Raw genomic sequence first — 26656 nt, 5'->3', positions numbered from 1 at the left:
CATATTTTATAAATTAATTTAAAAATATGTACCATTCATTATAATTCTGAGTAATAGGGTGTACTATAATTATTTCATTAAACATTTATTTACATAAAACCTATTAGGCTAAAAACATAACACATAATTCCCGAAAGCAGATAAATCACATATTGTTACTAAGTAATCGCATATCTCCAGCTGGATACAATATAACACAAACAATGAAAATGTAACACTAGAGGGAGAAACATTCAGAATGAATCAAGGCCCGCTTCAGCTTTCTGTCTGTCTACTTATGTGGGCTATACATTATTCCTGGAATTCAGATCCATGCGTTTACAATAATAGGAACATGTTGCAATGTTGGAATAAGGATTGGTCAACAGTGCTCCTTCCTACAGGGGGCGAGTGTGACTCCACTAAACCCGGAACTTTGAATGATCAATTACTTCTTGAAATTTGGGAAGAAACTTCTCCGCCTAAATATTCCAAGTTTGTCAAAGATAATTCTGTATTGGATTATTGCCGTTCTTTATCGGGAGGGATTCCCCATGCTTCTAGCTGGGATTTCGGCGTTTTCGCGAAGACAGTAACTTCTCATTTCTAACAGGTAGGAGTCGAAGAAAAGTGCAGCGCCAGTAGATGGATTTATTTCGATTGTTTGCTAAACTTCACGAACGAGGATTAACACATATGTTATGTTTAGTTAACCTGAGTCGAATGGTCTGCATTATCTTTTCCTTTCCTCGTTACAGTTTCGATCTTTTTTCTGTCTGCTGTACTCCGAGATAGTGAGTAGCCCTTAAACCGCTGATTGAAGGGGCTGACATCATACGTGAATAATACCTCTATTTCACCTTTACTTTTGTTAGGCAGCGATGTCTCAGGAAACCAAATACTAATAAATGTAATCTTCATATTAGTTGAAGGTTACTTTTTTTCTAGTACAGTAGCCTATAGTGTCGTTAATTGTATGGTGTGTGCTGTATGCAATAGAGAAAATTTTCCATGCCCTGTATCAGGTAGGAAGCACTCATGCTTAATTTCACATCTGAAAGGAATCACATTTGGAAAGGGTTGTCTTTTGAGGTTCAGTTTCACTAGTGTGTCGACAACTGCCATTGGCATTCTTCTCCCCAGCACTCAGAATACAAGGCCCTCAGGCAGACACTAGGCTACCCTTCTAGAGCTGCTGGTGCCGATGACAACTGACTTCAAAGTGTTTGTGTGTGTGTGTGTGTGTGTGTGTGTGTGTGTGTGTGTGTGTGTGTGTGGGGGGGGGGGGGGTTGTGGTAGGTTAGTCGTGGTCTGTCAGGGTTGGAATTCCAGGCAGCTGAATGCCCCCTCTATTCACCCCCGAAGGGTAGGACAGTTATTACAGGGTCAGGGGGCATAACACACTTTAGAAGTCTGCAGTAGAACAAAAGGACTGGCCGTTTGCTGGCATATTGGTTCAGTATACATAGCTTCTAAACACTCATACCTAAAACATTTAATCTCTCTCTCTCTCTCTCTCTCTCTCTCTCTCTCTCCCCCTGCGAGGGTGCAGCAGCCACATAGTCCCAGGCCCAGTGCATGCTGGGACAGGTATAGAGCCTAGGAAAGCCGAACATCCCTATCTCTGACAGTGAGACATATACTTTAGTCTGCATTAGCAACACCTTCATACCTCTTCATGAATACTGTAGGCCTACAATGTTTTAGGTGAACAGTTTTTTAAAACATTAAGAGTGGAAGTGGCCTAATATTTTCCATCAACACCATAAAAGTAGTTGTAACAGTGATTCATAATCTGCTCAGATTTCAACATGTTTGAACGAACTACAGATCCCAAAGAGATTATTACATTCCTGTAATTACAGTGTTGTGTGATCAACAACATGTTTACATGTTGATGAAATCATCATACATTTACTACTAGCACACTAGAGTTGTGTGTTGGAATGGCCAGTTAGATGAAAGGTGTCTAGAGGCCAACGTGCTGCCTAAGGGAAATGTATCAGGTGAACTCGATAGTGTGTCAGTGTTCTGACAGAAACACCACTTTTGGCTAGTAATACGAAAACTACTGCTTTGTAATTAAGAAGGTTCATTCCAGTAATTACACACTTAGTACACACACACACACACACACACACACACACACACACACACACACACTGTTTCCATATGTGGTGGAGATAGCATGAAACCTGTGGGGCTTCAATCTGAGAACTGAGAAGGAAATAGCTTTGTGTGGTTGTGGTGGTAGGTGGGGTGTGTGTGTGTGTGTGTGTGTGTGTGTGTGTGTGTGTGTGTGTGTGTGTTTGTTTGTTTGTTTGTGTGCATGTGTGTGTGCCGGGTTGGAGAGATGTGTGTGTGTGTGTGTGTGTGTGTGTGTGTGTGGGTGTGGCCATGTAGGCCACTATATAGTTGTGTACTCAGACAGGGCTAAGCTCTCTCCAGTAACCTGCAGGCACATTAAAAATACACCCAAAGAGGAACAACAACTTCAACAAATCCATTCCGAGAATGAAAGCTCTAATTACTCACAACTGGAGCTACTGCTCAGAAACACACACAGTCAATCTTCTAGTAAATGTAATTGACTAACTGAATATGAATCTCCATTGACCTAATTCCTTGGGTTTTAAGGAGGACACCCACACACACGCCAATATGCCGCAACAGAAGGATATCGTGAAGATTGCTATCCAGATGCCAGGGGCATATCCCCAGCTTATTCAGTTGGATCAGGTAAGTCCCAGAACAAAGCGTCAGTTGAGTCAAAGGTGTTATTTAGATACAATTTCCTGTTATGATGATGTCATACTGGCCTAATGTATACAGTTGAAGTCGGAAGTTTACATACACTTTGGTTGAAGTCATTAAAACTCATTTTTTAACCACTCCACAGATTTCATGTTAAACTATAGTTTGGGCAAATCGGTTAGGATCTACTTTTGTGCATGACACAAGTCATTTTTCCAACAATTGTTTACAGACAGATTATTTCACTTATAATTCACTATGTCACAATTCCAGTGGGTCAGAAGTTTACATACACTAAATTGATGGTGCCTTTAAACAGCTTGGAAAATTCCAGAAAATTATGTCATGGCTTGAGAAGCTTCTGGCTAATTGACATCATTTGAGTCAATTGGAGGTGTACCTGTGGGTGTATTTTAAGGCCTAGCTTCAAACTCAGTGCCTCTTTGCTTGACATCATGGGAAAATCAAAATAAATCAGCCAAGACTAGTCTGGTTCATCCTTGGGAGCAATTTCCAAACGCCTGAAGGTACCACATTCATCTGTACAAACAATAGTACGCAAGTCTCCTAGAGATGAACGTACTTTGGCGTGAAAAGTGCAAATCAATCCCAGAACAACAGCAAAGGACCTTGTGAAGATGCTGGAGGAAACAGGTACAAAAGTATCTATATCCACCCTAAAACAAGTCCTATATCGACAACCTGAAAGGCCGCTCAGCAAGGAAGAAGCCACTGCTCCAAAACCGCCATACAAAAGCCAGACTACGGTTTGCTACTGCACGTGGGGACAAAGATCCTCTGGTCTGATGAAATTAACATTTTGGCCATAATGACCATTGTTATGTTTGGAGGAAAAAGGGGGAGGCTTGCAAGCCGAAGAACACCATCCCAACCGTGAAGCACGGGGGTGGCAGCATCATGTTGTGGGAGTGCTTTGCTACAGGAGGGACTGATGCACTTCACAAAATAGGTGGCATTATGAGGAAGGAAAATTATGTGGATATATTGAAGCAACATCTCAAGACAAGTTAAAGCTTGGTCGCAAATGGGTCTTCCAAATGGACAATGACGCCAAGCATACTTCCAAAGTTGTGGCAAAATGGCTTAAGGACAACAAAGTCAAGGTATTGGAGTGGCCATCACAAAGCCCTGACCTCAATCCTATAGATCATTTGTGGGCAGAACTGAAAAAGCGTGTGCGAGCAAGGAGGCCTACAAACCTGACTCAGTTACACAAGTTCTGTCAGGTGGAAGGCTACCCAAAATGTTTGACCCAAGTTAAACAATTTAAAGGCAATGCTACCAAATACTAACTAAGTGTATGTAAAATTCTGACGTACTGGAAAAGTGATGAAAGCTGAAATAAATAACTCTCTACTATTATTCTGATATTTCACATTCTTAAACTGACCTAAGACAGGGAATGTTTACTAGGATTAAATGTCAGGAATTGTGGAAAAACTGAGTTTAAATGTATTTGGCTAAGGTGTATGTGAACTTCCGACTTCAACTTCATCTTGTCATAACTCTGTTAAGAGTATAATATGCCCAATATTAGAATCGGTGCTTTGGCGGTTTCACTCATTAGAGTTGAAAAGTTAGATCAGCTATATGTCTTCATACTGTAGGTTATATTCATTTAGATATACAAATAGCCTACATGATATTGAGATAGAACTTAAATAATATGATATGATGTTTAGGGGATTTGTGAATGAGCTTGTTCCATAGACATAGCTATTGCATGGGAGAAAGGATCTAACCACAAGCTCCTCAGTCACACTCCTATGGGACCTCACCAAAAAACATCTGATTGGTTGACCTCCTTGCCGACCATAAATTACAGGGCAGTGATAGGTCTACCGCAGTACACCAAAACTTTTGATTGGTTGACCACCATGTGCACCACAAATTACAGGGTAATTTGAAGTACAGACATAGGACTAGCTTCAGTAGCTTGTCTTTTATTTGTTCACTCAGCTGAAGTTCCATGTCTGAGCTGCGCAGCTCAACAGCGTAGAGGAACTCCAGGCTTGGTGTTTATCTAGGCTCAACAGGCTTGGGTCACAGGGCTTGTGTTCTGTTTTTAATTTACCACAGACTAAAGAATGATATCGTAATCAACCCCTCCCTTCTATTTCTCACTTTTATTTCTGATTTTTATCTCTATACAGAAAAAGCCCCTTTCCTCTGTAATAAAGGAGGTTTGTGATGGGTAAGTCTGTCTGTATGTCTGTCTGTCTGTCTGTCTGTTCATGTTTGTGTGATCATGTTATGTGAATGTTAACATTATATGTTTGCTTTAGTTTTGTCATAAGTGGTGGGATTTATGAATTTCAGTGCCAGTGTCTATGAAGCTCTTGACTGTGGCTGTTTCTCTAGGTGGAATCTTCCAGGTCCTGATAACTATGCTCTCCAATATGCTGATGGTGTCCAGACCTACATCACTGAGTCTGTGAGTTCATTTTCTCTCTCTCTCTGTCTCTCCTTTTAGCATGTGGGTGTGAGTGAGTCTGTAGACATAGGTTGTCTTTTATACATGTTTCTGTTTTGGTTTCTGTTCGTATAGACAATACTGTTGTTAAATACAGTACCAGACCACAGCTCGCTGGCTGGCTGCCCAGCATGTGTCCAGTATAGATCTAGTACATAAAGTCGACAGCAGAGGGTGTCACTGTCATGTCAGTGATGTATGAAATGTCATCAATGCCAGTGGCTACTGTAACTGTTGGAGCTAAACTAAGCTGGTGACCTTTGGAGAGGTCAACCCCCCAGCACTCCCAACAGGGGTAAGCTGGGCCTGCAGTCATTGTTATGTCACTTAGCTCTGTGATAAGCGTGGGGTAGTTGCAGTAATGACCAGTTGGCACAGCAGGACCAAATATATGACTGTGCTCTTGATGTAGTTCTGCACTTAAAGCACTGTAGAACAGAGTTTAAATTATGTCTCTCTCTCTCAGTCTCTTTCAATTCTATTAAATTCAAATGGCTTTATTGGTATGAAATGGGAATCCGGTGTTGCCAAACCAGCTATACAACAAGAATAGGTAACTGATCACAACATTAACCAGTACAAAAGTTAACTCAAACAATATGAATGTGATTCGTTTGGAACCAACAAGCATCTCTGCGTGGAGATGGTGGTAGGGTTTTACAGCTACATTAAACAATTTCTGAGGCTAATACTGTACAAGAGAGATTCCTGCTATTTCCTGGACCAGTAGACTGTAAGCATGAAAAATACTTACTCATCTGAAGTTTTTTTCTCTCTCTCTCTGTCTCTTTGTCTCCTACTCTGCCGCCCTCCTTCTTTCTTACTTGCTTTATAATTATGTGCCTTTGTAGAGTGTGAAAATAGTAATCAGTGAAGTGTTCTACAGTCTGTCTGTATTTAATGTCATTGTGTCTGCTGCCCTGTGGCCTTTGTTTTCTAGAATCGTCTGGACATTAAGAACGGCTGCATTCTCCGTCTGACCAAGGCACCGGTGAGTCTGCAAGCAAGAGGCAACCAGCCATGTTCTGTTCCAATGCAACCTCAACTCAATTGTGTGGATGTGTCTCTGTACCCTGTATTGCATTTCATCCTTTGTTTGTGTGTGTGTGTGTGTGTGTGTGTGTGTGTGTGCGTGTGTGTGCATGTGTGTTGTAGGGCCGCTGTGCTGAGGACCTCTACAAGGGCATCCAGAGTTCGGACTCAGGAGTGCGTTGTGATTCGTTGAAGCAGCTGGCCAGTGTGTCCACTGATGTCACGTTCGCCCAGGAGTTCATCAGTCGCGACGGTCACTCTCTACTGGTGAAGATCGTAGAGGATGCTCACGAGTCAGTTCTCCTCTCTCCTAGACTCTCCTAGACCTCTGTGTGCCTCTGTGATTCTGTGTATGTCTCTGTGTCTCCATTTATCTTGAGACGGATGCATATTTGGGTCTAGAAGTCCTTCACTCTCTCTCTATCCTCTGCAACCAACCTTCTATAGCAGACTGTCAAATGAGCGGTTCTCTGTCCTCCTCTCCTGGCAGCCAGTGTGTGGGTATATGGGGGGATGGGGAGGTGAAGTGAAGGGAGAGAGGAGTGCAGTGCATATTTGTGCTGGCTGCAGTGGAATGCTGTGCTTTCATAGATAGATGCTGGTGGTGAGATATGAGGTGATTACCTCACATGTGGGAACACATCCCTCCCTCCCTGGCTCTGTCTGGCCTGTTCCTCGCTAGCACTGGAAGCATGGTAACACTAGGCAGGAATTCCAGGAAGGCTGTTGCTTTGTAGTTTCAAACATTCAGATTGTGAGTTTAGCTGGCGTGGAGTTCCATTAAAGACATTGTTACTCTCTGTTTTGTACATCTAGTGAAGTTGTTAGATTATATATATATTTTACAATGGGATATTAGTCTTATGTCATACATGAGATATATGTATGACATTATGAGTCTAATGTCATACTCTTGAAGATGTACCACCCTTTCCTTACAATCAAAGAAAATGTAATTCATGATATGACTTCTGGTTAAGTTGTCAAACACATTTCTGTCATGTATGAGGAAAAGTTTCCACCCAACTCAAGTTTCGGTGGTTTCTGTGGGAGAGTCAAGTGTCTGTGTGCTGACTGCTGATGTTGTAATATTCTGTGCTCATGTCAGAGTTTTCTGTGTTGTGTGTTTGCCTGTCAGGGCTCCTCTGATTATGACACACACACTGACAGGCTTCATGGAACTGATGGATCATGGGATTGTGTCATGGGAGAACCTCTCTGCCGTCTTCATCAAGAAGGTGCGTGCACTTCTCCTGAGCTGCTTTAGTCCAAGTGCCGGAGGGGTTTTGAAAACAAGTAATGTCAGGAGTTGAAATACGTCTGTGTGCATAGCTTCATTTTCATGTATGTTCTCTTTGAAAATGAAGATACGCCCTGTATGATACAGTTAGCATGTCCACTGGTCCACTACATGCCAAACCAATCCTATTTTGTCTTGGCTCTGTCCTACTCTACTCTGTCCTGTATGTCTCATCTTGTGGGTTGTGTCTGTCTCCTGTCAGATTGCTAGCTTCGTCAATGCCAAGGTGCTGGACGCGTCCATCCAGCAGGTGTCCCTGGCCATCCTGGAGAACATGGTGAACATGAGCAGCAGCAGCCTCTTCCAGCAGGTCAAACAGGAAGTCACGCTGGAGAGACTCATCTCCCACCTGCAGGTGTAAGTGGCCTAACTTACAGTAGCAGATCACCACCACGTTTTCTGTCCATGAGTGGATAGCATTAACACACAGACACATGCCTGTCCTCTGTAAGTCAAATCAAACTTTATTTATAGAGCACATTTCATACATGGATGCAACACAATGCATAGGAATATGAATAAATACAATTCAAACATAACAAGACAAAGCATAAGAGGATAACAAGTATAACAGTCATGGGAGTTTAAGACAGTAAAAGCAGAGAACAAGTGAAGACTGTAGTGATAAATGCATGGGAAATTGTGAGATTGTTTGCTAGTCCAAGGACTGAAGATGTCTATTTTTAATCTAAAACATTCTCACTCTCTCACACACATTGACTGTACATTCTGTCCCATCCCAGGACCAACCAGCAGATTCAAACCAAAGCCATGGCCCTCCTCATGGCCCTGTTACAGACAGCTGGAGATGCAGACAGACAGGTAAGAATGGGTTCTCTCTCTCTCTCTCTCTCTCTCTCTCTCTCTTTTTATTTCTCTCTCTCTCTCTCTCTTTCTCTTTCTATTTCTCTCTCTCTCTCTCTCTGTCTCACACACTCCTTCCCTCCTTTTCCCTCTCTCACACGTTCTTTCTTTCTTTCCCTCGGCTCCCCTGGTTTCGAGAGAAGCAGGTTGCTAATCAGTTTAACTAGCCTGAGTGAAGCTGTTCAAAACAAAGGACTTTTGGGAGAGATTTATGTGACCATTATGTCACAGGAGGCAAAGTCCTGTTGTGTCCCTCCCTCTGACCTGGTTTGTGATAATAGAGATCTAACTGCCCCCTTGTGGCGAAATAGTTTAAATGTATATGGGCCCATAAATTGTAATACCTGTTGTGTTGTAAATACTTAGTAATGACTCACAAACTATTGTTTTTCAGGAGCTGTTTGCCTTCCTTGACAAAAAAAACCTTCGGCAGTACATATACAAGGTAAAGTTAATATCATAGGCCAGATAGCCTCAAGTAAAATATCATACACAGGAAAATGCAATCTTTTTAAAAAATTGTTTGTGCAGTGGATTTAGTCATTTTTGAGTCGTGTTCCTATCAGTCACACTGTCTCTACTGTAGTAGATATTGTACTGTCTAACCTATGACCTATGGTTTGTTCTGACACATAGAACATCATCCATAGTTCTGGTTCGGTGGGGGATGAGATGGCCCACTACCTATACGTTCTCCAGTCTGTCACTCTCAACCACCTGGAACCACGCATGAGGATGCCCCTGGACTCATACAACCAGGTGAGATACAGTAGGACATGCAACCAGGTGAGATACAGTAGGACTCATGCAACCAGGTGAGATAGGACTGTTATACTTCTACCATAAGGTGAGATACAGTAGGACTCATACAACCAGGAGAGATAGGACTCTATTCAATCCTTTCCATATGAGGTAGCCTCTTCTCACTCTGGGAGTGGGTTTGTCTGAAGTGCTGTACAGTACACAGATATTATTTATGAGAGCCACTTGAACTCATACCTCTCCCTTTGAGTCCCTTTTATCCCTCTATATATCTGTCCCCTCTGTCCATCCCCTCTTCTCCTGTTTCTTTCCCCTCTCAGGATCAGAGAGAGATTCTACACGGGCTTCGACAGGCAGCTTTCGAGACTGAGAGTGAAAACAGCTTGAGTAATGAACGACGCCGCTCTCTCTGTGCCAAGGAGTTCAAGAAGCTGGGCTTCTCTGTGAGTCTATTCAATGCGATTCTACTTCTCTGAGAGAGATCCAATTTATTAGGGCAACGCTTCGTCAAAGCCCAATTGGGGTCGAAACTTTGTCCCAATAAACTCCACATTTTGGGAGCAGCGACCAGTGTGCGGATCTCTCTCATTTCTCTACTATTGTCACTTCGATCCAGCACCTGGGCTAGGTTTTTTTTTGCATATGCACATACTATCTCTCTAAACATTCTACTTCCTGCTTCCTACCTCCCCAACCACTATATACCACATGGCGTCTCTTTCACATACTTCTTCTTTATCACTTATTGTCCTTGTGAGTCCTTGTCAACTACTCTATATTCAACCTCTCTTCAAGCACTTCCCACTCTAATATATACCACCATCACTCACTGTCTCCCAACATACACCTATGGAATCTGTTACATTAGCTACCTCTTGCTGATCTCGGGTGAGCATGGAGGTGTGTGAGCATGAGTGTGTGAGTATGAGTGTGTGAGTATGAGTGTGTGAGTATGAGTGTGTCAGTATGAGTGTGTGAGTATGAGTGTGTGAGTATGAGTGTATGAGTATGAGTGTGTGAGTATGAGTGTGAATATGCATCTGTGAGTACGAGTGTGTGAGTATAAGTATGTGTTATCCCTGTTCTCTTCTCCCTGTAGAACAACAGTAACCCGGGTCAGGACCTGCTCCGGGCCCCCCCTGGCCTGCTAGCCCTAGACACCATGGCCTACTTCGCCTCCCGCTACCCCGACGCCTACAGCAGGGTGAGGAAATGGAGGGGACAGCATGAGAAAAGCATGAAGGGAAAAGGGGAAGGAAGAGAGGAGGAGGGGATGGGGAGAAATATAGGTTGTTTTGAGGTAGTATTTCACAATCTTGTGGTTTCCCTGACACAGATTAAGCCAAGCTTAATATACCAAATCACACTTTCAGTGGAGACTCACCATTGAAATTGGTATTTAGTTTAATTTAGGATTCGTCTTACACTAGGTTTGGGACCCAACTGTATATGCACAGTGTCCTCATCTCTCTCTCTTTCTCTCTCTCTCTCTCTCTCTCTCTCTCTCTCTCTCTCTCTCTCTCTCTCTCTCTCTCTCTTTATGTCTCCCTTTTATCCCTCTCTCTCAGTTTGTGTTGGAGAACAGCAGTAGGGAGGACAAGCATGAGTGTCCGTTCGCCCGCAGCAGCATCCAGCTGACTCTCATCCTGTGTGAGATCCTACGTATCGGAGAGCCCCGTAAGTCAACCTGGGCTTGGATGTGTGTGTAAGCCTGGTCCAGTACACATCTGAGCTGAATGTGTCTGCTGGTGTGAGGATACACACAGTAAGGTGTAGTCTGCAGCAGTACATTATAGGTGTGCACTATGTCTAGGCTATGTGTTGTGCGTGCAGGACGGTACATTCAGGCAGGGAGGTCTGATGGTATTCTCTCTCTTTCTGTCATTCCCTCTTATCCCCCCCCCCCCTTCTCTCCCCAGCGTCAGAAACAGGGTCAAACTACCACCCCATCTTCTTCTCTCAGGACCGTCTGCTGGACGAGCTGTTCTGTGTCTGCATCCAGCTGATCAACAAGACGTGGAAGGAGATGAGGGCTACGCAGGAGGACTTTGACAAGGTAGCACAGACCACACCTCTCTGTTTATCACCATCGACCTCATATCTCACCCATCTCATCCCATATCTCACTCTTTCCCCATATCTAACTGACATGTAAATGGACATACAGTAAGCACTTTATCTCATAGAGAGGCCATTTACAAAAGTTGAGAAGATGTACCTTCATGCACTCCATCCATTTGACCATTATTGTCCATGTGTCCATTAGACTGATACCCTACAATGGAAAAAAGACACAAGCATTGTAATGACACTGTCACCATGCATTTGCAAGCACAGTAGACCTCTAAAGTATGAAACACAGGAGCATCTGCCACAGGCTTGTGCACAGATCCTAATCATTCTGTGGGAGGTAACCAGCTGTGCCAGTAATGAGTCAGACAAAATCGTTACAACAGCACATTGATTAGTCACCCAGAACGGCCATCACAATGGGATATTATTGACTAGTCTATTTGACTGAAGAGAGAACTCCAATAATGACTAGACTAATCTGAATGGATACCATGCTAGTGAAATGTAAGACAGACGACCAGACCGATTCACACAGAAAAAGTTCGTACTAGTCTAGACACAGATATGGAGCTAGCCCTGTGAAGCATTTTTACGTTGCAGTAACCATTCCTTGGCTGATTGTATTTTCTTTCTGATGCTAAAGATCCTACACCCTGCTGCCTTAGACAGCCGTATTGAGAAACACCCATCAACAGGGCCATGTTTAACAAAGTGCTCTCATGGTTGTAAACCCCTAACCTTTTGACCTCTGGCTGAGGCGAGTGTCCGGCCAGCAGGCCTTGTCATTGTGTGCGCCCACGGCTCTCTCCCACAATCCCCTGGGGCAGGGACAATAGGGCCTTAGAGGCACAAAGAGAATCCTGGTCCATGGCAGATTCAGAGCGGGAGAGAAATGCCATGCACAATCGCCTGGTTACATCAGCAGTAATTGCACAACAGAAAAACCTCTGGACACCAACAATGGAGAGATGGACAGCAGTCAGGCTCAGCCATGTTTGAAAGAGAGAGAGAAGCCATGTCTGTTGGTTTGTTTTCTCCCTACTGTATGTTGCCTGTGGCTCACTTCTCTCATGTTTTGATCATATCTGCTTTGACCAGGTTTCTCTTGTCTAAAAAAGAGAATCTCAATGAGACTAACCTGGATGAATACAAGTCAAATAAAAGTCAAAACATAGTTTCTTGAAGAGTTGAATGGACTGAATGCAGGAATAGAGGAGAGAATGCGTTTACTGGAGACCTGTAGGACTGTTATCTTCTCCTCCATGCTTGTCTCCGAGGACCAAATTCAATATCTCAGTCTGGTTGTCAACAAGCCATGCTGACAATCTATATTTGGCTTTTACTACTGTGGCCCTCTTCCACTCTCTCTCTTTCTTACCGTCAGCTCCTCACTTTCTCTCTCTCTCCTTTCCTCCCCTCTTCCCTCCAATAAACCCCTTACTGTGCTGTCGATTTCGGCCGTTAATCGCTCCTGGCAACAGACTGCTGCCAGCTGGGGGCCTTCGAGCATGACTGTGTGTGTGTGTGTGTGTGTGTGTGTGTGTGTGTGTGTGTGTGTGTGTGTGTGTGTGTGTGTGTGTGTGTGTGTGTGTGTATGCTGGAGGATCACGGTTATTGGAGGGATGCATCCTGTGGTGGGGGGGGAAGTGTGTTGTGGGGGAGACTCTCTCACACACACACACACACACACACACACACACATACACACACACACACTGCTGGGTCGTGAGGGAACAGGGACAGCTGCTCGTCACTGTGACTGAGGTAAGAGTACTGGGGTTCTCCTCTTCCTATTGGCTAGGCCAGAGGAGTGACAGCACGAGAGAGGGGGAGCAGACAGGGGTGTGTGACTATCAGGGTGTCTGTTTACAAAATATCCTCTGCCCTAGACTGCTGATGCCATAAAGGTGATACTCTCTCTTGCTCTCCCCACGCTGTCCTCTCCTCTCCTCTCCTCTCCTCCATCTACCTCTCCTTTCATAACTCTGTTTCTCCCTCTCCCTCACTCTCTCTCGACTGTGGGAATACAATTGTTGGCCTCTGGGTTGTACCTGAAGGACACAATATGGAGGTGAGAGACCTGTTTTTTTCCACAGTTCAATTGTATGTGGTCTATATTAATGTTGTTGTATAGAGTGAAGCTGAGGGGCAGAAGTGAAGTGTTAATGATAGTTTACCTCTCTTTTTTTTTCTCATACAATTTTACAGAATATAGAATTACAGTTTCAGTTACAGTTTTAGCGCTATTTTCATGGGAAGCAAAGTGCTCTGTAATGTAGCTTTTGTGTTCAATTGTATAGCTATTTAAAATTCAGTATCTCATATCATTGAATATTACATTTTTTATTCATGGTCACTATATGTTTGGGTAGGTTGCCCAAAACATATTTTATACTCTGTTAAAATGCTTTTTTTTATCGGTTGTATCCTTTATTTCCTCTAATTTGTATCAGTTTGTACATTTTGTTGTGTGGTGCACTGTATATGTATTCAACATCAGAAAGGCTGCATTGATATGATTGTTCCAAACAGACAGACTAGTTGGCTGATAGACTATGCCACTAGTTCTGTAGATAAAATGTGCTCCATGGCTATACCAGTAGTTCTGTACTTCTGTTTGTTACATACTTCTTCTTCATATATACAAGTGCTGTGCTCTCCATGGATACTCCATTAGGCAAAGTCATCCTTCACTGATTCTGTACACATTATATCATAAATGGTCTGTACTGGCGCTGTGCTCTTAAGCGAGAGGTTACCATGACGCACAGAAAAATTACATTCCCATGGTGATGGCTGCTTGGTGTCAAAAGCAGTGTTATTGAGTGACATTCCTAGTAAAGACACCCTGTGAGGGAGAGAGATAAAGAGACAGGGCTTGAGGAGGGAACTGAGAGAAAGAGGGAGAGAGGGATGATTAGTTAGTGCTAGCTTTTTACCCATTGATTTTCGCTGGCAATTACCTGTGGCTGCAATGAAAATAATAGATTTTCCATGCACACACACAGACACACACACACACACAGACACACACACACACACACACACACACACACACAACCTCCCGCCTTTTCTCTCTCCTTAGTGGCCGTGTCCTCAGAGAGCTCTTGTTTTGGGGTGACTGAGGTCAGTCTCTGTCTGGGTGTGTGAGCGTCACTGTGACCAGCAGTGTGGAGGAGGGGGGCAGTCTGCTCTCTCTCTCAGCACACACCCACATACATATGCTGTATGCAGACACACACTCTCTCTCTCTTTCTCTCTCACACAAACACACACACACACACACACAAACACAGATGCTCTCAAGTAATGCCCTCAAATCTAAACCTACAGACAAGGATAATATATCTTTCAAGTATTATTGACAGTTGTCTCCCCCCCCCCCCCCCCCCCCCCCCTTCTCTCTCCCTAGGTAATGCAGGTAGTGCGTGAGCAGATCACCAGGACTCTGTCCAGTAAGCCCACATCTCTGGAGCTGTTTAAGAACAAGGTGAATGCCCTGAACTACAGCGAGATCCTCAAACTGCGCCAGACAGAGCGACTGCACCAGGAGGAGACGCTCGCCCCGCCTGTGCTGTGAGTTTCAGCTAAATGTTCCTCTCTGTTTGTCACTATCTCATATAACCCTGTACCTGCAGTTCCTCTGATGGCCCCTAGATGGAAGTGGTTAACCCCTGTGTGTGTGTGTCTTATACATGTCTGTGTGTGTGTGTGTGTGTGTGTGTGTGTGTGTGTGTGTGTGTGTGTGTGTGTGTGTGTGTGTGTGTGTGTGTGTGTGTGTGTGTGTGTGTGTGTGTGTGTGTGTGTGTGTGTGTGTGTGTGAATGAATGTTTGAATGCATGAGTATCAATACACTGCCTTTTGTGTCTCTGATGTTATTGGTACAGAGTATTTGCACCCCTATGGAATCAGTTGTGTGGTGTTGTTGCCATCCTCAGTTTTTCTGTTTGTCACCAAACAACAAGGACATGTGACTCTGCTAGTGACAACAGTGGGACTAGCCCATATGATCCTCCCAATCACCTACATAGTTCACCTCACTGCTCTGATCCTACTGCATTGTCCTCTTCCCATTAGATCTATAGATTTTCATATGTCTGTGTCGTCTTGTTTTGGGAATGTATGTACATTAAGATACTTACATATCATACCAATAAAGCTCATTATGTTACATGCAACTTCCTATGGTTAGGTGTGTGTTTTGGGTATTTGTGGTGTGTCTGACTTTGTGTCTGCTCCTGAAGAGAGCTGAAGGAGCGTCTGAAGCCGGAGCTGTTGGAGCTGATACGCCAGCAGAGGCTGAACCGCTTGTGTCAGGGGACTCTCTTCCGCAAGATCAGCAGCCGCCGCAGACAGGGTGAGACCAATAGGACTAGAGGGTGGGGGGGAAAGGGAGAGACCACCTGCACAAGACGGTGGGGGACAAGACCACCTCTGGAGGGGGTTGACAGGCTGAGAGCATGAGAAAGAACGAAGGGAGAAAGTAACCGAGACAGCCCTAGATGGAGTCTATGATAGGCTGTCCCCACATGCTGATGGTTTGTTATTGATCATTTCATTTCAGATAAGTTGTGGTACTGTCGGCTGTCGCCCAATCACAAAGTCCTTCACTATGGCGATGTGGAGGAGGATACAGAGACCCCTCTCATCGAGACCCTCCAGGAGAAGAGTGAGTTGTGGATGAGATATGTGCAACAACACAATGACTGAAATCGTCGTCCCGTAATCTTGTACTGGGAGTTCTGAAACTCTTTCACTCTTTCACTGGCCGTGGTAAATGCTCAAATATGTCTGTAAACATCCTCTGCCTCCCCTCTCTTGCCCTCCTCTAGTTCCTGTGGCAGATATAAAAGCTCTGCTGACAGGGAAAGACTGCGCCCACATGAAGGAGAATAAGGGGAAACAGACCAAGGTTTGTGCAACACAACACAGACAACTGCCACAATACTCATTCATATGTGTTATGGGCTGGGCACCTATTGAAGCTGTAGCTATGAAGCTATGACACATATGCCTTTTGGTCACTGACCAATAGCTACAGTCTCATCCTTCTCTCTTCCACACATACAGTATGTACATAGACTCCAGTGACTAGATTGGTGTTGTGTCTCCCAACAGGAAGTGTTGGACCTGGCTTTCAGCATCACGTATGATGTAGAGGAATACAGCTTGAACTTCATTGCCTCGTCCAGAACAGATGTGAGTGGTACAGTATTATAAGGGGTTGCTGTCTATATCTGGACAGATTTCTCTCACTCTCTTTGCCCAGAGTGTTAATACACTCTCACTTTCTTTCTCTCTCTCTCTCTCTCAGTTTTGCCTGTGGACAGATGGTCTCAGCGTGCTCCTGGGAAGGGACATGAGCAGTGAGTGCATGCGCAGCGAGCTGGAGATCCTGCTCTCTATGGAGATCAAGCTCCGCCTCCTGGACCTTGAGAACGTACCCATCCCAGACTCCGCCCCCCCGGTACCCAAACCCCCCAGTAACTTCAACTTCTGCTACGACTTCAGCCAGGCCGAGCAGTAGGGTTGGCTGGGGGCTGGAGGCTGGGGGCTGGAGGCTGGAGGCTAGGGGCTGGAGGCTAGGGGCTAGAGGCTAGAGGCTGGGGCCAGGCATGGCATGGCAGGAAGAGACCAGTATAGACCAAGCCTGTGGACTAGACACTGCTACACAACGGGAGGAATGGCTACACCCAGGGCTAGATGGATCATAAGGATGGATGTAAAACGTTTTAAACAGAGGCAGTGTTGGCTCATAGATGGATGGAGTCATGCAGAAGAGGAGAGGCAGAAGACGATTCATTGGGTTCTGTTGGAGTGACCATATGTTTAAATGGCACATACTGTAAAATAAGGACTAGCTACAGAAATGGGAGTAGCTTTACTGTTGTGGAATGCTTGAGCTTAGAATTACTTTGTACCCAGTGTATCTCCAGAGTCCTATCCTTACATCTCTCTACAGTCCTCCTCTCCATTGCTCTAGTCCTCCACCTTTCTCTGTGTTTTATCTGTGGAGAGAGTACATGCTCCATATTGTCATAACTGTGTTAGTTTCCTCTATTTTTCTAATTTCATGTGGTTGGATTTCCATAAACGGCCAGCTTTTTAAGAGACATGACAGATTTTTTGCATGTACTCAACTCATGGACTGAGACAGAATATTTTGGGTGTCTGACATGGTACTTGACCTCATATTCACCAACAGAATCTACCCCTACTCCTTATGCTCTAGTGGTACTTACTTACACCAGTCGAAAACAGAATGAAAGTTGAAAGATAACGGAAAAAGTCAGGCTCCAAGCCTGTTCGATTTCCTATTTATAATATATGAATTCCTTGTTATGTATGAGCAGAGAATTTCAAATAGTATGCTTTTGGCTGAAGCTGGGCTGTTTGATGTTGAAAGGCTGAGAGTACCTCAGAGAATCCCACATGAGCAGGTTTTGATGATCACACTGATTGATCTTATATGTCTGTTTCATTAAGGGAGCCATTAGGCATCCTAGCTTCAGGTTCAAAACGGTTCCATCTTAAGCATTGAGCTCTGTGCTTTTATTGGTGTCAGATGTATCTAGGTACAACCAGCCATGGTCTTGAAAACAATTTTGTATGATTTGATAAATGTTTTGCATTTTGCAAAATGTACCTACACTATGTATGTATGTATGTATGTATGTATGTAGGCCTATCCCCGGTACTAGTGCTGTGTGCTTGGCAGTCTTGTTTGCTGAGGAGGACATATGTTTATAAAGGTCAATCTGAATTTCCGTCTGTATCTATCTGTCCCATAGTCTCTTCTCTAATCCTTGAATCCTGAACTCCTTTCAAGCGTCCTTCTCAAAACGCATTGATGGAGAAGATGTGGAGAGAAGATGCAAGGAATAGAGGGGACTATTGGGACTCAGGGCTATATTTTAACGGCGTAAAAAAACAGTCTTAGCGCAAACGCGGGCGCTGATGGTGGCGCTAGGGGGTGTGTCTGAAATATGAATGCAATTTAAGACAGAATTTTTCACCGCTATTGATGGCACTTGGCCTGCTCATTGTTATGAACACGCCTCTATTACCGCTACTCCACCCACCTGAGCACAGGCGGTAATGTGGTAATTTCACCTGTTACCGGCGACACAAATTCACAATACGCCCTCGTTTGATCTGCGTCCGTTTTTCCGCCCGCTGAAAATAGAGCCCAGAGTCTGTAAATGTTAATGTTGTTGTATGGTACTCGGGTTTTATTTTTATGACAATATGAATGATTCTGACAGTTGAAACCGACCTCATCAGATATTGCTTACTGTAAAACAATAGAAAACATTTTTTCCTCGCGACATGATGGACCTTTATAACCTTTACGTTTTCATATTCATAATTTTAATAGTCAGAGAAAGAGAAATGCAAAGTCATGATGATGAGTTTTTGTTGTCCACCAACAATCAATTTTTGTTGCAATCAGTTTTCGTTATATATATTGGCCAGTGATCTGGGCTTTTGTGAATTTGGGGTGATTTTGCTGTTCATTGCAGTGTGTTCATGATTAACACACACTAATTTCCATGGTAACCCCTTACTTATGCTCTACTTAGATAAGGGTTGACATGAATAAAGAAATATGATTTATGCAAAAGATACTGTATGTGTTGTCATTGTGTGGGCTTGTTCATGCAGAGGAATTCAAATAGAGGAAACAACAAGCAAGAGATAAGATGCTTACATTTATTGATAAAATTAAGTAAAAATAATTTTCCTTCATAAATAGCTATCAAGATTTCTCACTAATCACAGAATCTTGTGCTCATTTTAGTTACCATATGCCTCTTAGTCAGGGCACATCTTCTAAAACACAATTAATTGCAGCATCTGCTGATATGGTCCCTCAGCTCATCACAATATGAGACAGATCCCTTTGGATTGACAATAAACATGGCCCTGTTCAAATACTTTATACAGGATTGGTCAAAGCTAGCCTTTCTATTGCTTTTACCAGTCAAGTCATGTCAGATTAGTGATAAATTCAAGGAAGGATACATTTTGAGCCAGAGGGTGCTCAAAGTCTGCGCGGACCAGCTGTGTGGAGTACTCCAGTACCTCTTTAACCTGAGCTTCAGTCTGGAAAAGGTCCCATCAATGTGGAAAACATCTTGCCTGGTACTGGTACCAAAGAAAAGAAACCCCAGTGTTCTGAATGACTATAGACCGGTAGCCTTGACATCCCACATCATGAAGAACATGGAAAGACTGGTGCTAGCACACGAAGCCCCTGGTGAAGACATCCTTGGACCCCCTGCAGTTTGCCTACCAGGCAGACATTGGTGTGGATGATGCCATCATCTACCTGCTACACAGAGCTCACTCCCATTTAGATAAGGCTGGTAACACGGTGAGGGTAATGTTCTTTGACTTCTCCAGTGCATTTAACACCATACAGCCCTTACTACTTGTGGAGAAACTGCTGAGGCTGCAGGTGGACTCCCCCATTGTTTCATGGATTACGAACTTCCTGACCAACAGACCACAGTTTGTACGGCTGCAGGGATGTGTGTCGGACTGGGTGGTGAGCAGCACTGGCGCCCCCCAGGGGACAGTTCTGATTCCTTTCTTTTTCACCCTCTACAGTGCCTTCGGAAAACTTTGATATGTAAATCAAAGACCCTATAAAAACAAATATATTAATTCCAAAATGATATGAACTATTATCCTTGCATTAAGATGGACTCAATTCAACTTATTGAGTGATTTGTTGATGACATTTTTGCATTTTAGCTAATTTTAAGTGTCATTGCAAAGGATCTGAATACTTATGTACATGAGGTATTTCTGTATTTCAATTTTAATAAATTTACAAAAAAAAACGTATTTTCACTTTGTCATTCTTGGGTATTGTGTGTGGATTGATGGCAAATTCTTTTAATTTAATCAATTTTAAATTGAGTCTATAACACAACAAAATGTGGAAAAAGTAAAGGGGTCTGAATACTTTCCGAAGGCACTGTATACCTCGGACTTCAGACACAACACAGGTATTTGCCATCTGCAGAAGTTCTCGGACGATTCTGCTATTGTGGGATGTATCAGTGGATGCCAGGAGACTGAGTACAGGGGACTGGTGGACAGTTTTGTTGAGTGGTGTGAGCAGAACCATCTGCTACTCAACATCAGCAAGACAAAGGAGATGGTGGTGGACTTTAGGAGGACTAGGGTCCCCCTGTCTGCTGTTTCCATCCAGGGAGAGGACGTGGAGGTGTTCCATAGCTATAAGTACCTGGGGGTGCACCTGGACAATAAACTGGACTGGACTGGTAACATAGTCCTGTACAAGAGGGGGCAGAGCTGGCTTTATTTCTTGAGGAGGCTCAGGTCCTTTGGCATGTGCAGGACTCTGCTTAACATGTTCTACCAGTCAGTGGTGGTCAGCGCAGAGCTGTACGCGGTGGTATGCTGGGGGGGCAGCATCAAGGATGGTGACCCCAAGAGGCTGAGCAAGCTTATTAGGAAAGCTGGTTCTGTCCTCGGTGTCACCCTGGACACTGTGGAGGAGGTGGCCAATAGGAGGAGGAGGACCAAACTCCTGGCCATCATGGACAATCCCTTCCATCCCCTACATGTCACTGTGGCAGACCAGAGAAGCTCCTTTAGCAACAGATTATTGCAACCACGTTGCACTAAGAAGCGATATAGGAGATCTTTTCTGCCTGCCCCAATAAGACTGTACAACTCCTCTTCTTCTGGCTCGACCGGGGTGATCAGAGTCAGGTTGGGGGATGTTAAATCATACTGGACTGTTCTTACTGGATATAATGTTTCAGACATCTATTTTATTTTATTTTTATTCTATTTTCTATTGTCACTTTATTTTCTTGTTGTTGTTTGTGATGTGAGTTGCTGTAACGCCTTAATTTCCCCTCGGGATCAATAAAGTACCTACCTATCTATCTATTTTTAAGAGTATTAAAACAGGGCCATTGTCCACAGTCAGATGGTGATATAAGACAAACAGTAGACTGAGTCTTTTAGGAGCCCTGATAGATGGAAAGGCAGTTTATGACTGCTGAAACCTGCCAGCATAGTGAGCATACAGTACATACATAGAGCCCATGTTAGGGATCACAACTTATACCTCACATTACTGAAGCTATTAGATATTATTTTTATCATCAAAGGATCAGGTAGTTTATCCAATTATTGAAATGTGATTTGACAGTAGCAGCATGTTTCTGAGAAATCACTCAGGACGTTCAATCATTCAGGATGTTCAATCAGAGCGTGAGGGTGAGGTCAGCCCCACCCACAAAACGGCAGTGGATGTTCTCCAGGAATGGCAGCTGTGATTGGAGGAGGTCCACCGTTGTTATGGAGATATCTTTGCACATGGAGATGTCAAGCGTCCGCAATCTCTTACAGTGTTGGACGAGTATGGAGAGAGACCTGTGGAGACATCAGTTCACTGCTATCATATAAACACATTCATAGTCTTTGAGATAACAGTCTTATCTGATTCAAATGTCCTAGGTTAATCTCCCTCTATACAATCAGCTGGAAATAACAGGACTACAACTCAAAAACATGTTTCCTCTTGTGCAGCAATGATGAATGTGCCTTCAATAAAACAATATTTACAGTGTGAAACTCAATTTTCAGTGTGAAACAATGGTACTGTCATATCCTGAATGATGAGTGCTGCGCAGAGCAAACTTAATTTCCTGTCTGCTGCTGCTGATAGAAGCTACAGTAAACAGTCTAGATATACATTAACAGAAGCTAGCGTGCACTCACTACACTAGGATATGTCCCAACAGGAGAACAGCTCAACTGATAGCTTATCTATCTTATCATGATTTGATAACAAAGGTCATTTTTTCTTGCTAGCTAGCTGGCACAGTACAGTAGGCAACTGTTATGACTCTATCACAAATTAAATGTAAATTTGCTAAAATGTTCTACCAACAATGTCCTATGCTTTTAAATCTGGGTAGGGGAGTGGACAAGTGCACGCTTCAGTGAAAAGGAGATTTGTGGCGTACTTGTCTCTGAAGGTTCTCTCTGTCTCTTTGTGTGAGTTTGCGTTTGCGGGTGCTCACCTGTCTGTGACAGCGTCGCAGCAGGATAGGTAGAGGTGCTGCAACCTCAGGAGGTAGGGCGCAGCACGGAAGATGCCTAGGTCACTAATTTGGGGGCAGTGGCTAAGGGCAAGGCTGGTGAGGCTGCGGCAGTGCCAGGCTACCGATGCCAGGCTCTCGTCACTGATCTCTGGCAACATGGACAGAGACAGGCGCTGGAGGTCTGGGAAACGCAGCACCTGCTCACAACAACAAAAAAATCAACGTCATCATATACTATAGACAGTTATGCCATATACCCTAGTAATCACTGTATGCCATACCCTATAGTAACCCCTGATGCCATACCCTATATCAATCACTTTATGCCATGTATCATCATCATCACTTCATGCCATACAATCCAATCTCGTGGTAAACATACTTGTGTGATACTGCTGTCAGTGAGTTTGGAGCAGGCAGATAGGTCAAGCTCCTTGAGGCCCCTGAGGGCCAGCAGTGAGGCCCCCTCCCTCTCCTTGAACACCCCCAGGTCCTCGTCTGTCACCAGCCGCGGCTTCTCCTGGAAGGGCATGGCCGGAGGACGGAAGAAACCCATGTTCCCAAAGGTGCGGGTGAAGCTGGGCCCCTTGTCCTCCTGCAGGGTTCCAGGGAGAGAGGAGAAGTCAGCATGGTCTAGAGAGCATGGTTTTGATTGGCTACATGCTGAGTAACAAATAGACCCGGTAGGATTGGGTAGATATGAACAATATTTTCAGATCTAGGTGGAATTGTATCTATCCAGTCCTCTCAAATCTAAAGGAGTGGCTGTGATTCAGTGACAGAAGTGGAAAGAAATGAGGATAATGGCAGACTAACTCTCTCTAGACTTGATTGAATCTTGAATCTAATTCCTCACCCATCTACCCATAAATCCACTCACCCAACACATCCCACCACCTCTCTCCTTGCTGGGCTCACACTCCTTGGTGGGTTCCACCATCCCCAGCAGGCCCCAGTCTGTGATCTCCTTACACCAGCCCAGCCGCAGCACTGCCAGTGCCGGCAGGTAGGTTGCAATGGCGCGCACGCTCAGGTCTGTGAGGTAGACACAGGAAGTAAGGTCAAGCTCCCGCAAGCTGGCGCCAAGCTGCTGAGTCAATGAGAACACAGCCAGGTCCTGGAGCGAGAGAAGGAAAACAATGGAACAAGAAGGAAGGGCACAATCAGTATTCAAATATTACACAATACACAGAAAACCTTTATTGTGTGGTACCTGAAATCCTGAAATAGTCAGGGAAAATGCCACTGTCAAAGGTCAAGGTGAGGGTGGGAGGGCAAACACACAAACTGACCCTGATATAGGTGCAACTCTTGAAGCTGAGGGTCTCTAGCCGTGCCCTGGGCTCTGGGCCAGACAGCCCCTTCACCATCTCTGCCCCGCTGACGTGGAGACACTCAGACAGGTCCAGAGTCCTCAGCTCAGGCAGAGCCATCAGGTCTGCCAGTCCTTTATCCGTCACCCTCCAGTCCCGGGAAAGAGACAGGAGCCTCAGGCCCTTCAGACCTAGAGCTACAGCCAGCACCGTCCTGCTGGTGAGCTCCGTACAAGCACTGAGGTCCAGACTCCGGAGGCCAGGCTGGTGCTTACAGAGCATCTCCACAGAGTAATCCGTCAGCTCCTTACAGCCCCGCAGATGCAGCTCCTCCAGGGAGAGGCCTTCCACCTGGGCCACGGAGCGCAGAGACTCTGGGGTGATGCTGGTCCTGCTCAAGTCCAGCCCACGCATGGTGGAGGTCTGCTCCTGCAGCAGCCGCCGGAGGTTGCGCAGGGAGAGCAGGGCGGAGGAGTCGGGGCCCACGGGGCAGCCGCGGTAGGGGTCGAACCCGAAGGCGATATGGCAGCCCGCCAGAGAGAGGCGCCGGAGTTTGGGGGTACAGCTTGTGAGGCGGTTGAAGGTTACGTCTGAGAGGTAGCGCAGGTCAGAGAGATCCAGCTCTTCAAGACCTGCTAAAGCCACCCGGACCTGAGAGAGAGGAATCCACCACATCAGGACCACAGGATGATGCATGATTACTAGGCCTATTGAAAAAACATACTCACTATTAATAACACCTGTGTAATAAATAGCTATTTAACAACAAGAGGATTCACCATTGCATCACCATAACTATCATCATCATCATAATAATTATCATCATCATCACCAGAATGACTATCATCGTCACTATCATCATCCTCATCATCATGGGGGTCTCACCTGCTGGCGTTGCTCGTCCCTGGACAGGAATGCTCCAGACATGAAGAGGCTGTCAAGGCCTCTGAGGTCTAGCCTTCGCAGGACGGTGAGGTGGGGCAGCAGGGCCAGGAGGGAAGACTCCGTCACACTGCTCCCTGGCAGGGCCAGGCTCTCCAGCCGAGGGCCCATGTGGAGCCCGATTTCCAGCAGCACGGCCCGGGACATGCTGGACCCGTCCAGGTGGCTGATGACCAGGCTGCAGCTGGAGCGCAGGCCCAGGCTCCGAATCAGATCCAGGGAGGATGTGGAGGCTGGGAACTTGAAGGTGAGGTTTCTCTACAGATAGGAGTGAGGGTTACGACCAAAGAGATCATCAGATCTATTTCTGTGGTTACGCTCATTAAATCGAGCTCTAATATGATTGATATTAGTGAGATTAACTGAGCAACTCATAAAATTACATTACCTGAAATTTGAGGTCTTGACTGGCGTCATACCAGCTCCTGCAGACCATAGATGCTTCCTTCCTGTCTGACGCATGGAGGAAACTCAGGATATAGGTGATGATCTGGACAGGATTGGAATATCATTATCATTAGAGATATCGTAATCTCTACTAGTATTGTATACAAATATATTGTTTGCAGTTCTCTAATGTATTTGTGTGTCAAGTAATGAAATGCACATTCTTTATATACATTGTACAGACACTTTACTCTGATTGACAGTTCAAACAATCTTCCTTGTCTGGTTAGCTTGTCTTACCTCAATAGGTAACTCAGGCGTTTCCATGGTTATTTCACTCATCACAGTCACAGCCTTGCATGTCAAGATGGAGTCTCGTCTTTCATTGTATTGATCACAATGTTTGATTGATATTCAGTACCTTCGAACTCGATTGGAGTTGTTCATCTAGTTAACTTACATCACCGCTGCCAGCTTGCTAGCTAGCTACTTACTTGCTTTTAGCTAGCGAAGTTTCATTCACGTCCCAACCACCTAGACTTGATTCACCGACACGACCTTCTTTATTCCTTGCAATGATATGGACATTTCCCTTCAGCATGGTATTAAATGACAAGTCTGTTTTTGGTCATTTTAACTTTGATCACGAATGTCTCATCAGCCACTGACAGGAGCGGAGGACAACACAGACACTCTGACGTCATGTGAGGAACCGAAATGATTCCTGGGGGATGAAGCTCAGACACACCATTCTTCTACGAGGTTCTACGAGGTCTTGATCATTTAGTCATAATTTTACTGATTTTATTAAATGTATGTTATTATGATGTCATGATATTGATGTAATTCATCACACTATCAATGACTAGTTGTATATGATCTGAGATATCTCTCTCCATTAGTCAGAGGTGATCAAACTGAAATGTTTAGGTCATCCACTTCCATATCTACTTCAAATCAAACAAAGTCTGCCCTGTCAACTGTGGCGTGTTCTCTGTGTGAAAAAACGGTTTCACGGTTTCACAATGACATCAATGCGTGCAGAATTGAGTCTTAAAAGAAAGGGCATCATATTACAAAGGTTTTTTTTTAATTTAAAATTTATTTTTTTATGTCTTCTTTGCACGCTTTTATGTCACCTATAACACACAAACATGTCCATCACTAAGCTAACAATATTCATATAGAATCTACAGATTGCTGGCAGTTTCAGTAGCTGGTTTTTATACCCTAAGTATTCTGAGGGTCAATTTAGCATCATGTACAATTATGATAAACCTTGAATTGATTGCAGGAAAACACACTAGGCTATAAGTACAGCATCCTACATGTACAAACTAATGTAAAATGCACATTATCTTTATTTACAAGCCCAGAATTTATCAAACAACATTTGGTTCAACAGTTATTAGATATTGTAAGAAAATGAAAATGCATTTAGTCTAGTGGAACTCTTATACTGTATATTGTCATATATAGTAGAATGGATATCAAACAGATAACAAAAACCTCTCTAACATAAAAATGTTCATACAGTATATGGATTGGGGACAGTCTTCATGTGAATTATCTGATTATTAAAAAGAAGAAACAGTATTTTTGAAACTAATCTGTCATGTACCAAAGTGTTTTAACCATCATTATAATTTCTGAAGATTAT

The 26656-nt window shown here is 44.2% G+C and overlaps 2 protein-coding genes across 3 annotated transcripts; one reads left to right on the top strand and one right to left on the bottom strand.

Annotated features, from left to right (window-relative positions):
- Nucleotides 1-403: 403 nt before the first annotated feature.
- Nucleotides 404-18880, top strand: elmo3 (engulfment and cell motility 3). Of its 2 annotated transcripts, none has more exons than XM_083666848.1 (21): nucleotides 404-592; nucleotides 2617-2718; nucleotides 4908-4948; nucleotides 5116-5188; nucleotides 6168-6218; nucleotides 6383-6552; nucleotides 7398-7497; nucleotides 7762-7916; nucleotides 8303-8381; nucleotides 8818-8868; nucleotides 9060-9182; nucleotides 9506-9628; nucleotides 10285-10389; nucleotides 10754-10862; nucleotides 11105-11241; nucleotides 14671-14834; nucleotides 15503-15615; nucleotides 15823-15927; nucleotides 16091-16170; nucleotides 16377-16457; nucleotides 16573-18880. In XM_083666848.1, the coding sequence occupies exons 2-21, from the start codon at nucleotides 2641-2643 to the stop codon at nucleotides 16783-16785; spliced, it is 2151 nt and encodes a 716-aa protein (XP_083522974.1). In that variant the 5' UTR covers nucleotides 404-592; nucleotides 2617-2640; the 3' UTR covers nucleotides 16786-18880. The 2 variants fall into 2 exon arrangements, with proteins under 2 accessions (XP_083522974.1, XP_083522975.1); XM_083666849.1 differs by lacking the exon at nucleotides 404-592 and adding an exon at nucleotides 1426-1609.
- Nucleotides 18881-18963: 83 nt separating this feature from the next.
- On the bottom strand, nucleotides 18964-25674 carry fbxl9 (F-box and leucine rich repeat protein). Its single transcript, XM_083667425.1, has 8 exons — nucleotides 25297-25674; nucleotides 24998-25099; nucleotides 24553-24867; nucleotides 23647-24318; nucleotides 23235-23471; nucleotides 22737-22949; nucleotides 22334-22551; nucleotides 18964-21680 (listed from the first exon to the last, which is right to left on the bottom strand). Exons 1-8 carry the CDS (start codon nucleotides 25336-25338, stop codon nucleotides 21512-21514), a joined length of 1968 nt encoding a protein of 655 aa, XP_083523551.1. The 5' UTR covers nucleotides 25339-25674; the 3' UTR covers nucleotides 18964-21511.
- Nucleotides 25675-26656: the final 982 nt, after the last annotated feature.

This window comes from Argentina silus (genome assembly GCF_951799395.1).
Source record: "Argentina silus genome assembly, chromosome: 3".
Classification (NCBI taxonomy): domain Eukaryota; kingdom Metazoa; phylum Chordata; class Actinopteri; order Argentiniformes; family Argentinidae; genus Argentina; species Argentina silus.
The sequence above is the reverse complement of the archived record's forward strand: the minus strand, read 5'-3'. Positions and strand labels throughout refer to the sequence as shown.

Coding starts and splice junctions, on each gene's coding strand:
- fbxl9 (XM_083667425.1), bottom strand. CDS start 25,338: ATGAGTGAAATAACCATGGAAACGCCTGAGTTACCTATTGAG. Junction 22,950..23,234: donor GAGGTGGTGGGATGTGTTGG/GTGAGTGGATTT, acceptor GGAACCCTGCAG/GAGGACAAGGGGCCCAGCTT. Junction 21,681..22,333: donor TGCGACGCTGTCACAGACAG/GTGAGCACCCGC, acceptor ATGTCTCCACAG/GTCTCTCTCCATACTCGTCC.
- elmo3 (XM_083666848.1), top strand. CDS start 2,641: ATGCCGCAACAGAAGGATATCGTGAAGATTGCTATCCAGATGCCAGGG. Junction 6,553..7,397: donor ATCGTAGAGGATGCTCACGA/GTCAGTTCTCCT, acceptor TTTGCCTGTCAG/GGCTCCTCTGATTATGACAC. Junction 16,171..16,376: donor ATAAGGGGAAACAGACCAAG/GTTTGTGCAACA, acceptor GTCTCCCAACAG/GAAGTGTTGGACCTGGCTTT.